This window comes from Euleptes europaea, chromosome 4 (genome assembly GCF_029931775.1).
Source record: "Euleptes europaea isolate rEulEur1 chromosome 4, rEulEur1.hap1, whole genome shotgun sequence".
NCBI classification, from domain to species: Eukaryota; Metazoa; Chordata; class Lepidosauria; order Squamata; family Sphaerodactylidae; genus Euleptes; species Euleptes europaea.
This window is the reverse complement of record NC_079315.1, coordinates 24,865,243-24,879,838: the sequence shown is the minus strand read 5'-3', so window position 1 is coordinate 24,879,838 and position 14,596 is coordinate 24,865,243. Positions and strand designations below refer to the sequence as shown.

At 46.6% G+C, this 14,596-nt stretch overlaps 1 protein-coding gene across 2 annotated transcripts in view; it reads right to left on the bottom strand.

Moving 5' to 3' along the window:
- Positions 1-4,662: 4,662 nt before the first annotated feature.
- Positions 4,663-14,596, bottom strand: part of RAD23B (RAD23 homolog B, nucleotide excision repair protein) — a 39,255-nt gene continuing 29,321 nt past the window's right edge. The window contains exons 7-10 of one of the 2 annotated variants that reach the window (XM_056848832.1): positions 7,783-7,924; positions 6,498-6,625; positions 6,004-6,180; positions 4,663-5,386 (exon numbers count right to left, since the gene is read on the bottom strand). In XM_056848832.1, coding sequence (XP_056704810.1) covers positions 5,273-5,386; positions 6,004-6,180; positions 6,498-6,625; positions 7,783-7,924 — 561 coding nt within the window. In that variant the 3' untranslated portion in view covers positions 4,663-5,272. Of the gene's footprint in view, positions 5,387-6,003; positions 6,200-6,497; positions 6,626-7,782; positions 7,925-14,596 lie in introns of both variants that reach the window. The other variant, XM_056848831.1, reaches the window with a different exon arrangement.

Below are 14,596 nucleotides of genomic sequence, written 5' to 3'. Positions count from 1 at the left end.
CGGACCCTCGGGACTGCGCCTCGCCCCCACTGCCACACCGGGGGACCCTCCGGGAGAACCCCAATGCCTGGGGAGGCAACCCCACTTACCAGGCCGGGGGGAAGAGGAGGCGAGGGCGGCCGAGCCCACTGGATGCAGAGCCGGAGGGGGAAACGGGGGGAGGCCGAGTGCCGACCTTGCACCTCGGGGAGGCAACCCCACTTACCAGGCCGGGGGGAAGAGGAGGCGAGGGAGGCCGAGCCCGCTGGCGGCGCAGGTGGATGCAGAGCCGGAGGGGGAAACGGGGGGAGGCCGAGCGCCGACCTTGCACCTCGGGGGGAAGTGGGCCGGCCCGAGGCAGACGGTACAGGTCCTGTGGGTGGAGGGACATCCCGGGGGACCCGACAGAGGCCAAAGCTTGGCCCCCTGTTCCAGCGGGGGAGCGGGAGTCCACCGCAAGTGTCTGCAGATCGCTGGGGGAGCCATCGGTGGGAGAGGGGAGTGGGGAGAAGGCGGGGAACGGGAGTGATCGCCCCCTGGGAGTTCGGGGCCCGAGCGCGGGAACAGGGGAAGACTGAGCCCAACGGCCCATGGAGGGCGGGGCTCAGGGGAGTTTAGTCTCTCTCTAGCCACGCCTATCACTATGTCTTATTTTCGGGGTATGGCTTATATTGTGCAAATGCTTGGAAATCCTGCTACGGCTTATTTTATGGGTATGTCTTATTTTCGGGGAAACACGGTAAGAGTGAACTACTTGTAATGACTAAACTACTTGCAGTGATTAGCCACATTTCTGTTCTCAAGAATGGCAGTTTATCAGCATTGGCCTCTAAAAAAATCCTCTCAACCAGCTGCCACCAGCATGTTTACGGGTCAACCTGGGGGCACTGCTGCTACAGAACAGCCCTTTGGCCTCTGAATGTGATTCTGTTCACCTCCCCTAATCCAAAATGGTGGCCTGCCTCCAGATTTGTGGCTGTGGCATGCTACATTAAGGACAGGGAAACCAGGGGATGTAACAACATAAGGGTTTAAAACTGTCTTGCTGAAGCCGACCAACGATCATTTGATCCACCGTTCTGTTTCCAACAGCTGCTAACCAAATGCTGGTAGGCACCCTGACAGTCTCTGCTTGCCATTTTGAACCAGCATCTGGTACTCAGATGCATGTCTAACAAGGGGGACTCATTAGCCATAAAGGGTAACAATTCATGATTCAACAATCTTCACAAGTATGTTTAAACACTGAACTTACCCTGCTCATAGCACACCCTCTAAGCTGACATTGACATGTTTGCAATTTAAAGCAAGCAGTATTTTGAGCATATTTATATCTGCTGAGTTGGTGGCATTAATCATCACATAAGCAGCCAGCCAGTAGCAGATGTTAGCACGCTCAGATCCTGCTTAATATTCTGAGTGGTGGAAGAGCTAGCAGTGAAGCATCAGGTCGAGCACAAGGGAAATCGGGAAAGTTGGACAAAAGTAGGGGTAGCCACTCCATGGCAAACCTGAACCAAAGCTTCCGTGTTGACTCTGTTAAAACTTCTACAACACTGCTTCCATCATTTGGAAAATGCTAATACCCAATTCCGTTGAAGCATATAGAATTTAGAGCAAGACTGCCGTCAGGATCACAAAATACATATTGATTATACCTTAAATGTTAATCCCAAGTCTGCCCTCCTCCCTTGTAAAGCACACACCTCAGTGGAAAATTGGAGGTCCTATTTTCTTTAACCATACAAGTCAGCACTGTCCTATTGTATACCACTGCAGAAAATCTAGTGCGTGGGTGATACAAGACAAATTGGACTTGTAATCACGGAAATGGTTGCTGCACAGGCCTGTACATACCATCTTGTTCGTATCACTCAATGTGGCTTTGCACATCCACAACTATATAGCTGAATTAGCCCTACCCACCAAATCATGCACCGAGCCAACAATTAATAATCACTTTGACAAAATCCGCTGCCTGTATATATGCAAGGAAGATGTCTTGGGGATCTGGTTTTTCCTTGTTCCATTTGTAGTTCTGAATAATTTAGATTAATACAGAAATTTAAATCAAAATTTGGTTCTCCTTTGTAAAGTGTAACTGGCCAGTAGAGGGCTCAGCTATCACTAGTCACCATGAAAACAGCCTGACTTCCCAAGGGCACAAAATACAGGATAACTCTTGTTCTCTTAAATATATTGCTATGTGTGTAACTTTGGTGTCACATTAATTTTTTTCCCAAATCAAAGGCAGGTAAGGCTTTTATGCTAACATCCTTCGGATTCTCCTCCAACTACAAACTGAAACACTACAGCCCAAAATTCTGCCGCCTTACTTTACAATCTCTTCCTACATAACCAATTTGAACTTACTGATCAGACATTCCACATAGCCAGCATCACATTTAACCTAGGCCTTCAGCAGATACGTGTTTTGAGTCTGCCAAGGAGACCACAGGTTGCCAAGCTCTACCATCTTTCTAAAGAGCCAGGACCGCTTATGTCAACTTTCCACCATAGCAAGTTCTACCAAATTACTGTGAAGTTGGATGAACAAGCAGTCACTGAGGTTTTAACAGTGCTTTGACCTAAGCTGTAAGGTATCATTTTGAACCATCTAACCTGTTTGAGCATCGGTTATGACATAAAGAGTACACAGTCAGAGGCATGAAATATGTGTTGGTAGAGATGAAGACACTCAATGCTACAAAAGCAGAGCAGGAGGAAGGCAGAAGGTCCGGTTATCCAGAACATTGGGTGTGTTACATAATGCAGATAAAACCAGATCAGAGTCAAAGGAATAAACTACCTGCTGGCATTGGTGTCAACTACTTGGGTTGGTGAACAAACCTTGGGAGGAGAAACTGCTTCCTCTCATCAACTACCCCGACTTTAGGAACAAGTTTGATAGCGCCTTGTCTCATTAGTCTCCCTTTGAAACGCTTCTGATAAACCGTAGAAACCTTTAGGCTTATTCTGCAATGCCAAGGTTGGTTGAGATGCTCCACACACACTGATGTGCCACTTTGTTGATCTGTCCTCTTTCCGTTTGGCCAACATTGATGTGTATTATCACTTGCACAGATTACATGAGATGTGCAGGTAACAAACCCACCTTGAACACTTCAGGAGAAAAATACAGGTCAGAAGTACTGTGAATAAAGTCGAGGAGTATCGCCGATATTGGCTCGTGCTCTAGTATCAACGCAATGGGTATGGGGACAGAAATGGTACCAGGCTAGTCCATGGCATTGTAGCTTCAGCAGGTGGTCCACTGTTGCTGGCAAGAATGTGTAAGCAAGGACTGACCTGTCCCCACCCCCAAGACTTGTGAGAAGTGTCATGTGATGATTCACCTTAGAAGTTTTAGCTGCCGGTGACAAGCTGTACTTCTCCAATTACCCATTGGGCTCATCCCTAGAAAAGGTGATGCCTGTGACGAGTTCTGCCTTGTCTATCACTTCTCCAGATGGTTGCTGCCATTTTAGGAACGCTTATCCTGCAGTTTGCTCTCATCCAAAGGATGGGTATAGATGTGGTTGTAAGCCCAGGCTCAGCTGGCAATGGATCATGTGGTGCATTCTAATGAATTAAGTACAAAACCATAGCTAAATGTAGCAACCATTTTCTGATATGCAACTTTGGGTACATCCCATTGAATGCAAGAAATAGTGCAACTGATGACATAGGTTCTGACTTCTGTTACAATGCATTTGCTAGTAGTGCAAAGCTTTGTTTGTTTTTGATGCATTAGCTTAATCCTTTTTACAGCCAGTAACAATGCCTGAGTACTGGTGTACTCTATATAGATGCCACACTTGAAAAGTGACTCAAATGCTTAAATGATGTTAAGCATTGTTACTGCAATGTCTGCCACTACCTCTTCCACTTCTGACTTGGCAATCTGGGGGAAGGAGGGATCAGGAACCACAAATGCCAGGTTTGGCCCAAGGACTTCTAACTGCCCCCTTCACACTGCATGAGACAGACAAGAGGGTACTAAGAAATACAACTCAAAACCTTACAATTAGATGTTACTTTTAATAGGAAATAAAAGGGGGGATGTGCATAATTTTTAGGGATCCAATAACTTGATTGTTCATCTTTTCTCCCCATGTCCTGAACATCTCTTCGAGAGCAGAAAATTTTCACAATGCTTTTGAACAGAAGAGAATGCAAGTTACTGGAATATTACAGTCCTTTTTAAAGCAGTACAAATGATAATAGCCTTCAGAGTCCCAGAGATTGAAATTATAAGATTACAAGCATTTAAGACACCTAGTTTTGAACTACTTACAGCTGTATTCATCAGATCAGTTTTGCTTTAAACAAAACATAGGTAAGAATGGAATCTCATTTCTTCATAAATACTTTTAACTAGGATGGAGAGTTTACATTTTCTTCATTGGCAATAAAAAGTGCTCAATTCACAAAAAGGGATACAGCAAACCCAAACATGCAATGTCTGTATTTATTTTTAAAAAACAAACCTTTTACTGAAACGTAATGGTGAAGTAATCAGCAATTAGATTATCTTGTAGTATTTGACCAATAGAGAAAAAGTATAATTTTAATCTGCATGTGTATATAGTCTCTCCACTTATATTATAAAAGGAAGAAGGGGATAGGGCTAGGGAAAGATGTCTCACAAATCGATGATCAAGAATCTAAAACAATGAGTGGTTTTATAATTTTGAATAATTCTAAATCAACCATTTGGGTGAAATGGGTCTCTTGCAGTAATCTGATACATCTGAAGCAGCAAAAAACACCCCTCCACCTACACTTTTTGGCATTTATGTTGTACAGTTGCTCAAATATACTTTTCTTCAATTTTACAAAGTCATTATCCAGTGTGACCATGAAATACAGACTGTCAGTTCTAGGTAGCAAAGGCTATCTCCAAGACCAATGTTAATTAAAAAGAAATGAAGCAGGGCACCGCACTAATTTTGGGAACTAGTACACTAAAAGAGTGAAAACTGGGGGAGGGGCAGGGGAGGGGGAGAAATAAAGTCAAGGAACTAAACATCTGCAAAAAAGCTGATTTTTTGGTTGTATAGTATTTTACATTTTGTGATCTGCTGCATCTGCTGATTTAGAGCAGAGACATGCTTGTCTTTCCTTGTGTCCTTTCTATATTTTCTTCTCTCTCCCCTCCCACCCACCCCACCCCCCATACCTTACACCAAGTATCATGGATATGAGCCCAAGTATCCCAGACAATCCAGTGAACAGCTCGTGTAATGCACTGGTGTGATGTGAGATTTTTTTAAAAAGAGTCTCTCCCCTTTCAATCTTCATCGAAGTTCTGTTGTAGAAGGAAGTTGGCCGCCAAATTTTCATTCTTCTCGCATGCAAAATACGCTTGAATCACAAGTCCTTCAGGGAACCCTAGTGCCTTTAACTGTCGGAAGAAGAGGGGGGGGGGGAAACACATTTACGATTCACAGTTGTAACAATTCTGAGCCCTGCTGGTGCTGCCTTTGCAATATCAGGGCCTAGCCACACTAAGGCCATTTATGCTGGGTCAATTTTGAAGCTCGCTCAAAGCTCTTTAAAAATGCGACCTTTAAAATGACTATTCACAGTCCTGATGCAAAAGGAGAAATTCCACCACCCCCACACTCGCCTGCTCGTTTGCACAGCCATTAGCAATTGCCGGTTGCATAGCTCACGGACAGCTGTGATTTTGCAAGTTTCCTTGAAAGGATTCTTCGGGGAGGTGGAGCATACACAAAAGGTAGCGTTAAAGGGTCTCTTAAGTAATGCAAAGCAGGCATGCGCCGGCTTCGCAATCACTTCCTGAACCATGGTTCACCGTGAAAAACTCAAAAAAAATATGCGGGGCAATTCAGCCTGGAACGCACTGCTAATTACCCAGCATAAATGGCCTAACAGACTACAACACAAGTGTATACTGCAACAATCCAATGAACAACACTTAAGGCCTATTTAAGTGAATGGATTGGAGGGGAGAACAGTAAGCTCCAAGCAACCTTTCTTAAATGAAGCTCTACTCACCCTTTCTATAGCTTCTTTTTCCTGAGGTGTTACTTGAATATAGTTCATGTGACGGCTTCCAGCTTCAGCTGCTACTCCGCCGCTGCCACCACCGCCGCTGCCACCGCCCCCTTGACCTGACTCTTGAACGGGCTCATTTAACATCTGAATAAAATGCTCTTGGTGCTGGCTTATTTGCTGTGGTGCATGGGAGGACAAAAGGAAACAATACACTGAAATAAAGCATATTCATTTCTACCGACAGCCTCAAAAGGTACTTCCGTTTACACTAAAAAATGGCAACCTACAGAACTCTGACAAGGAAAAACAGAAGGGTGACTTGAGCAGAATGCCCTGCAATATTATATCTATAAATGTGACCAGTGTCAGCTAAAGGTGCCTCATCTCATTTTACTGCCTCCACCCCACCCACCTCCTGACCCCAAGCATTTTTAGCATCCTTTGTGAAGGCAGCTTAAAATGACAGAGGAATCTCAGGGTGCTTAAAAAGTCACCTGCAATAGCTGAGGATTTTCCCGTCCTATCTGTTGTAGCAAGGCAGGCAAAAGAGATGGATTCTGCTGAATAATTTGCCTCATCTGCTGGAACTGAGGTTGATTTCGTAAAAATTCAAGTGGATGTCCTGAAAGGGAAAGAGGCCCATTTGTAAAGATACCAGTAATGCTACTTAATACCAAAACAAGGTATGAAAAGGCTTTGGGTCACAGAAGTCATGATGCTCTGAACCTACTGCAGAGTCCACCACCTGAGGAAACCTCATTTTGATCTGATTTAAAACGGGTCTGAGGGTAGGCAAAGAGATTCCATGAAAAGACAGCAATATTTCCGTTTCTGTCTTCAAGTCAATGAGGAAGCAAATTATTATTTACTTACAGGATTTCTGTGCTTGTTGCCTGATTGACACAAACATTTTGTTTTAAAAAATGCAACCAATATAGCAACAGGGGGACATTTCTAAAGGGAACAGGGCTGTGGTACAATTACATTGTCCAGGAGGATGCTTTTACAAAGGAACACATGCTGTAGTTTATGGCACTGTTTACAGTCTGCATTTTTACAAAATTGTTTTCTGATTCTTGTAATATAGCTTTTGTGTTTCCTATGCCATGTTTTATACTGTTTATCACATTGTAATAAGACTGGAATATGAAGTTAGAAAACAATGATTGTATGTCTACTGCATTACTAAATTTTATAATCCACCTTGAGTCTCAGCAAGAAAGGTGGACTATAAAATAAATAAGTGGACATTAAGAGGCAGTTTCAGCCACAATAATGCCCAAAATTAACTTCCCAGTTTATCAATACTTTCGCCTTTAGTTTTGATGCAGAAAGTATAAAACTAAATGCATACCTGAGTATTTCAAGGGGGTGATGCTTTATATATATGTGTGTGTGTGTGTGTGTGTGTACAATAAAAGACCAAGTGATATATATACACAGATATATACATGACCAATTTCCCCATGAAATTGTTTTTAAAAAGCCAGCCAGTAATAGCCATACCATCATTAATCCAAAGCAAAAAGTAGTAGGCACACTGCTGGGGTGCAACAATGTATCATACTACTCCATATGGCCAAGACTGACGCCATCCTCCCCACCAAAGAGGCTCTTCTGCCAGAGGAAGGCTCCTGTAGGCTGGAAGAAGGCTTCACGTCTGGCTGAGCAGAGAAGCTGAGACCACGCCATCAATATATGCCACCTGAGTTCCTTGGGCAAACTATGGGATACGAGTGTGAGATAAAACTGCAAAGGGATCTGAAACTTGGCTCTTACCGCCTGTAGAACTAGTAGTAGTTGTAGTAGTAGTAGTTGTAGTTGCTGCTGCAGCCGCCACAGCTGAGGATGGAGAAGCACCAGTGCTGGCTGCTTGAGGAGGATCAGCCATACCTTGACTCTCTCTGTCTCCAGGGATTCCCTAAATGAACAGACATGTTTTAAACAAAATTTACTTAGCAGTACACACTATGTCGAGTATATACTGAAATACCACATTAACAGCGAATGTCCAAATTTTTTGACAATGTCAATGTTCTCATGTAATTCCTAACAATACCAAATCAACTTTGAACAGATCCACAAATATACGCTTGCCAGCATGGTGAAGTGATTAAGAGTGCTGGACTCTAATCTGGTGAACCGGGCTTGTTTCCCCACTCCTCCGCATGAATCATGCTCGGTGACCTTGGGCTAACCACAGTTCTCTCAGTCCCAGCAGCCTCGCATAGAGTCTGTTGTGGGGAGGAGAAGGGAAGGCAATTGTAAGCTGCTTTAAGACTCCTTAAAGGTAGAGAAAAACAGGATAAAAAAACAGGATAAAAAACTAACTCTTCTTCTTTTCTTCAGACATACACAAGTGAACACTTACAATCATATTTAGGAGGCAGACACTGGTATAGCTCTCAGGTTTTCAGATATTCACAATATTTTGGATGGTTGTGAACTCTCACTAATAGGTCTACAACCACTAAGTGAGAACTATTTCTTCATATTGGGGTGGGGAACCTTTTTTCCGCCAAGGGCCACTTGGATATTTATAACATCATTTGCGGGCCATACAAAATTATCAACTTAAAAATTAGCCAAGCCCCAAGCAGGCAGCTGCCCCAGATGCCCCCCCCCCCCGAAGCAGGCAAGCAGGCAGGCATCCAACCGGTGGTGCACTTGCCCACCTGGTGGCACAGGATGGTCTGTTGCACCAGCCGGGCGCAGCCGTCCAGCCACACGCCAGAGTTGCTCCTGCTCTGCATGGTTGGGGTCGGATTCTACAGCCAGCTCCTGCTACTTCTGCCTGCAGGGGTGAAATGAGGATACACTGGCTAAGAACTCCCCCCTGCGCATTCTGGCCCTCCCCCTTTAACCCTTCCATTGTCGCCACTTCCACCTCCAACCCTCTTGTAGTACAGAGGGAATACGTTTCTCCACGGCCGGGGTGGGAAAGGGCGGTCCCAGTTTCCTGGGCGGTCCCCTAGCAGCTCCATAGCTAACGACTCTTCTGCAATGGGGGAAAGGGTTCCTGTTCTCAGCAAAACAAACTCACACCCGCCTTGAATACAGGCTATTCCTGTCCACAGGAGGGGGCGGATCGCCAGTCTTAGATCCTTCTGAGCTAGAGATCTGCCAGGACCCACAAAGGGCCAGACCAAATGATTTCACTGGCCTTAAAACGGTCCCCGGGTCTGATGTTCCCCACCCCTGCTTCAGAATCTCCACTGCAACTGTCTGTACCACTGTAGAGACAGGCCATGTTGTAAACTGAGAAGCAGACTTGTCATTCTCTCACCCCACACGCAGAAAACACTTGACACTTGTAACGGCCACAAGCAGCATTGGGTCAGGAGCTGTTTCTGGGTCACCTCCAAGACTTCTCAAAGCAATACGCTGTCTAAGATTGCAGAAGAGACTCCATGTTTGATATTAAAACTGACAAATTAAGATCATGCTATAGGCCATCAGGGCACTAAACTCACAAGGAAGTAGCCAGGTTTCCCTAGGGCAGGGGTCGGCAAACTCATTAGTCAAAAGAGCCAAATATCAACAGTACAACGATTGAGATTTCTTTTGAGAGCCAAATTTCTTAAACTATATAGGTAGGTACACTGTTTATTAACTTAATAAACTTTAATTTAAAGTTTTAAGTCTTAATTAAACTATAGGGACACTGAATAAAACTTGATATCATACTTAATAGTGATCTTATTTATTGATAAAAATTAAATTGTAAGTCCCTGCCATTTCCCCCTCCCCGTCCGGAGTCCTCGTCTGGAGGCCTGGTCTACCGCCATAAAAGCCTATTGGTAGACCTGGCCTCTGAGGAGGGAAAAAAGTAAGGTATCCATAAAATTAAATCATGACAATGACTGACAAATACTTAATGTGAACAATGTGAGCAAACTTTTCTCTAGATTCACAGATGCAGTAAACACATGAGAACATAAGAAAGGCCGTGCTGGATCAGGCCAAGGCCCTTCAAGTCCAGCAGTCTGTTCCCACAGTGGCCAACCAGGTGCCTCCAGGAAGCCCACAAATAAGACCACTGCAGCATCATTGTCCTGCCTGCGTTCCATAGCACCTGATATAATAGGCCTGCTCCTCTGATGCTGGAGAGAATAGGCATGCATCATGACTAGTATCCATTTTGATTAGTAGCCATGGATAGCCCTCTCCTCCATGAACAGGTCCACTCCCCTCTTAAAGCCCTCCAAGTTGGCAGCCATCACCTCCTCCTGGGGCAGGGAGTCCCACCATTTAACCACGCGTTGTGTGAAGAAATACTTCCTTTTATCAGTTTTGAATCTCCCACCCTCCAGCTTCAGCAGACGACCCCGAGTTGTACCATTACGTGTGTCCCGGGTCGGGGGCCCCACCCCGCGCCCTGGGGCTTTCCAGCCACCCTCCACTTACCAGACAAGCCCCTGCTGGCTCCAAAGTGTGCCTCTTCCCTACAGGGACCCGCAGGCCCAGAAGACAACGGGGGAACGGAGTCGGCGCCGCAAAAGACGGGGCGCCGCGGCCCAGCACCGCTGCCGGGGACGCACCGCCAAAGGAAGCCCGGCCCGCCAAACACCTGATAGGCGGGCGGGGCAGGCCAGGAACCGCCGAGCCGCCCGCCCAGCAATCGCGCGGCTAGAGGGGAGGGGAGGCATTAGCCTCCCAACCATTGAGGGCAAGGGAAAGGGGGACCCGGCCATTCTCCATGGCGGGGGGGGGGGGAGAGACAGCGCGCCCGCTCGCCTGCTCTCGCGCGCTCGCTCGGTCTCTCTCAGGCGCGCTGGCTCCTCAGCCCGGCTGCCGGCGCGAGAGCAGGGGCTCCGAACCAAGTTCGGAGAGCCGCACTCAACGGGCCAAAGAGCCGCATGTGGCTCGTGAGCCGTGGTTTGCCGACCCCTGCCCTGGGGCCTGTCCACTACCCTGTCAGTAGTTCTAGTTTTTTGCATCCTGAGGGTCCATCGAAAGTTCATGATCAAGGCTTGCAGAAGAATAACCTGCATCCTAGGACCATCCAGGAATCGGCCTCACAAAACAGCCTTCCAAGGAGCAGGGCCATCAGCCACCTCCTAGCCTTTGTTAAACAGGCTCGCCACTCGGGTAACTCAATCACCACATCTTTTCCACTGCCCCTCCTGGCACCCATCATCCCCCCCACCCCATGACCATTTTGGGCCATTTCCCACTTTACCTTCACAAAAATCCAAACCAACCAACAACCAGGTTTCTGACTTTCCACCAATCAGAACCAGAATTTTGCTAAGGTTCCAAAAATACCACTAATAGGATTTGGCCCCGATAATGAATGTCTAAAGGGAAATAAGGATAAAAATACCCTCCAACGGAGAGCTTTTATGTTAGCTCATTTTAACTCTTTCCCATCCAAGGTTCTTTATGGGAGATTTACAAAAACTCCCTTTACCAAGAGACTATGTCCATGTGGAATGGGCCAGCAAGATTCCCTACAACACATTATCCTAACTTGTCATTTACATGAGGAACCCCGCAAAAAACTTATATTACCTTTAATTAGCAAACTGATGGCCCCTTGCAGAACAACCATATGTCAATTCCTGCTGAATGTCTTCATGCCTGAGGTTATGGTGAAGGTAGCAGAGTTTTTGGTGGAAGTGGTTACGGTTAAGATTAAATCCTAAATATTGATTGTAATTTTTATGAAACACTTGTTATTTCTGATCTCATGACCATAACTATCTATGCCAATAAAGGTTGGTTGGATGGATGGATGGATAAAAATAGCATCCCAAGAAAAGGAGAGACTGGGTTTAATTTGATCTCCAATTATTGCTCATCCACCGAGATCACTAGACAGAGACACACACACCCCTCCAACCACCTGCCCTTCAACTGCATTAAGACTTCTGGACACAACAAAGTATGAGACTTTCTGCTCAGCTTATCTATGCCTCTCACTCATCCTTCCTCCTAAGCCTCATCATTCACTGAAGTGCTGCTCAGAGAGCACCTGCATCTTTTCCCTTCCACCCCCCTCCCAACTTTCTCGGGACACAGTATGCTCATATGAACACTGAGGGTGGGTTATAACTTTCTGGACTGCTTGAGGGAGGAATACCTAACATAACTGGGACAGCTTCCACTAGGGATCTTCTGATTTGCTTGTTGTTTCTAGCTTCATGTATGAGGGTGTGATTTTCACATGCCATCTAGTTATTTGCATTTCACTAATTTCCCCATTATGTAATATTCTATATTGCTCTTTCAATCTACCTGCATTTCCTACTTAGTCTTCTGTTAAGTTTTAATCTTTATTGAACATTTAAAACTAGGTATTGCCTTTCCTCACTGTCTGCCATAAGAACATAAGAAAAGCCCTGCTGGATCAGACCAAGGCCCATCAAGCCCAGCAGTCTGTTCACACAGTGGCCAACAGGGTGCCTCTAGGACAGTGGTGGTGAACCTATGGCACGCGTGCCAGAGGGGGCACGCAGAGCCCTCTCTGTGGGCATGCGCGCCGTCGCCCCAGCACATCTAGAGAGTTGCAAATCCAAGGCAAAACCTCCCGTGCGTTTTGGCCATTTGGTCCCTCCCCTCGCCCGCCGGCCGCGCTAAGACCCTGCGGGATCTGCCCAGGCCTGCCTCCCGCCTTCTTTTCCCCCCTGCTTCCCGGAGCCTCTCAATGGATCTCCGAGTGGCCGAGCGGCTCTGGAGCAGCAGCAGTAGCAGGCGGCAGCAGCAGCGGGGCGGGCATGAGCGGCGAAGCCGGGGGCTGCTGCTGCTGGCCGCCCTGGCTGGAGCGCAGTACAACAAGTACAGCTTCCGCAGCTTCCCGGTGGGCGAGCTGCCGCCACTGCAGCACGCCTATGCCTACATGCTGGAGCAGTACAAGGGCAAAGTCTGGAAGGAGAGCAGCCGCACCCTGGAGGCCAGCCTGCGCCTCCGCCGCCTGCCGCGCAACAGCGAGGCACACTGGCACCAGGAGTGCGCCGGTGGTGGCGAGGCGCCAGGGGAGCCCTGGCTCGGGGAGCCGGCCTCTGGAGAGCCGGGCCCCGGCGCCACGCCAGATGAGGGGCTGGCTGAGCTGGAGCTCTTTGGGTGCGTCCTGCGGTGCGCCTCCTGCCTGCGGTGCTGCAAGCATGGCCTGCCCATCTTCCAGCTCAGCTACCCGCTGGCCAAAACCCTGTGCGACTTCCAGCGACGCACCCCTGACCTGTACATGCACTATGCGCTCTATAAGATGAGGGGCATGCCCCCTGGAAACTGTCTGGCCGCGTGATCCTGTGCAGAGTGACTGTGCTAGCATGGGATGAAGTGGGGATGTTAATGTATGAGTTGTTTTTTCTAAACTAAAACCTCAGTATTCAGGTTAAATTGCAGTGCTGGCACTTTGCGATAAATAAGTGGGTTTTGGGTTGCAGTTTGGGAACTCGGTCTCAAAAAGGTTCATCACTGCTCTAGGAAGCCCCCAAACAAGCCATCCCCAGTCCTTCTGAGGTATTTGTGCTCATTCTGAGCACAGACAAAATAACTCCCTGATGCAGAAATCTAGGAGTGCACATGGGAACAGAGTTTTACCAGAAATGTTCAGAGTACATGTTCCCTGTAACATGGTTGACCTAAGAATTGGCTTCCATAAGGGTCTTAAATCTACACACCAATGAAGCAGGAAATGATAAAACACTGGAATATACCAAGAACACAGATCAAGATTCAGGCACATTAGAGAAAAACTGCAGACAAGAGAAAAAGAAGTGTGCAAACCAATCACCTCTCAGCCTCATGTCTGTAATACGGTGTAAATAGTTTAAATTAGTGTTTTTCAAGGACTACTGAAAATGGATGCAAAACTCTTTGCACTCTATAAGCCCTGTGCAAATGCCACCATAATTAGTCACAACAACAGTTTCACAGGATTATAGTAATCTTGGTTAATCATATATTTGTATTTTTATTACAAAATGTACATCCTGCCTTTCTGCCCAATCAGGACCAAGACAGCTAACCATTAAAATAAATTTATAAAAACATATCAAAGCCAATTAAAACCCAAACTACCTTACAAATGTAACAAACACAACACAGCAATTAAAACAGGTAGTGGGCACCATAACAAAACGGCTGCCACAGTGGTGGGCCCAGTCACAAAACGGCTGCCGTGGGGGCTGGGCAGAAACCATTGGGAGGTTCCAAGCCAAGCATCCTATGGCAGAGAAAGCTGTTTCCAAACAGGTGCTCCCTGCAAACAGTCTTCTGGGCTCTTCTGAAACACTTCCTGCTCCAATGAACAGTTACATTCGAATCCGTTTGGAGACTCTATAAGCTTTCAAGAGTCAAAGCTCCCTTCATCCCTGAAACTCTTGTTGATCTCTAAGGTGCTACTTGAACTCAAATCTAACTGTTCTACTGCAGACCAACATGGCTGCCCTCTGGAACTGAAGTGGAAGAGTGCCAGGATTGGCTCTTTTGCTTTGGGGAAGCAGCAAGTGAGCATAATGTCAGGGATCAATGATGCAGCGAGCCCATTGCACAAGTGAACAGGTAAGACCTTAGATGAGCCAGCAACTGCTTAACCCTCTCAGTTCTGTTCCAGCCCAACCGTAAAGAAACTGAAAGTAATGCTGAA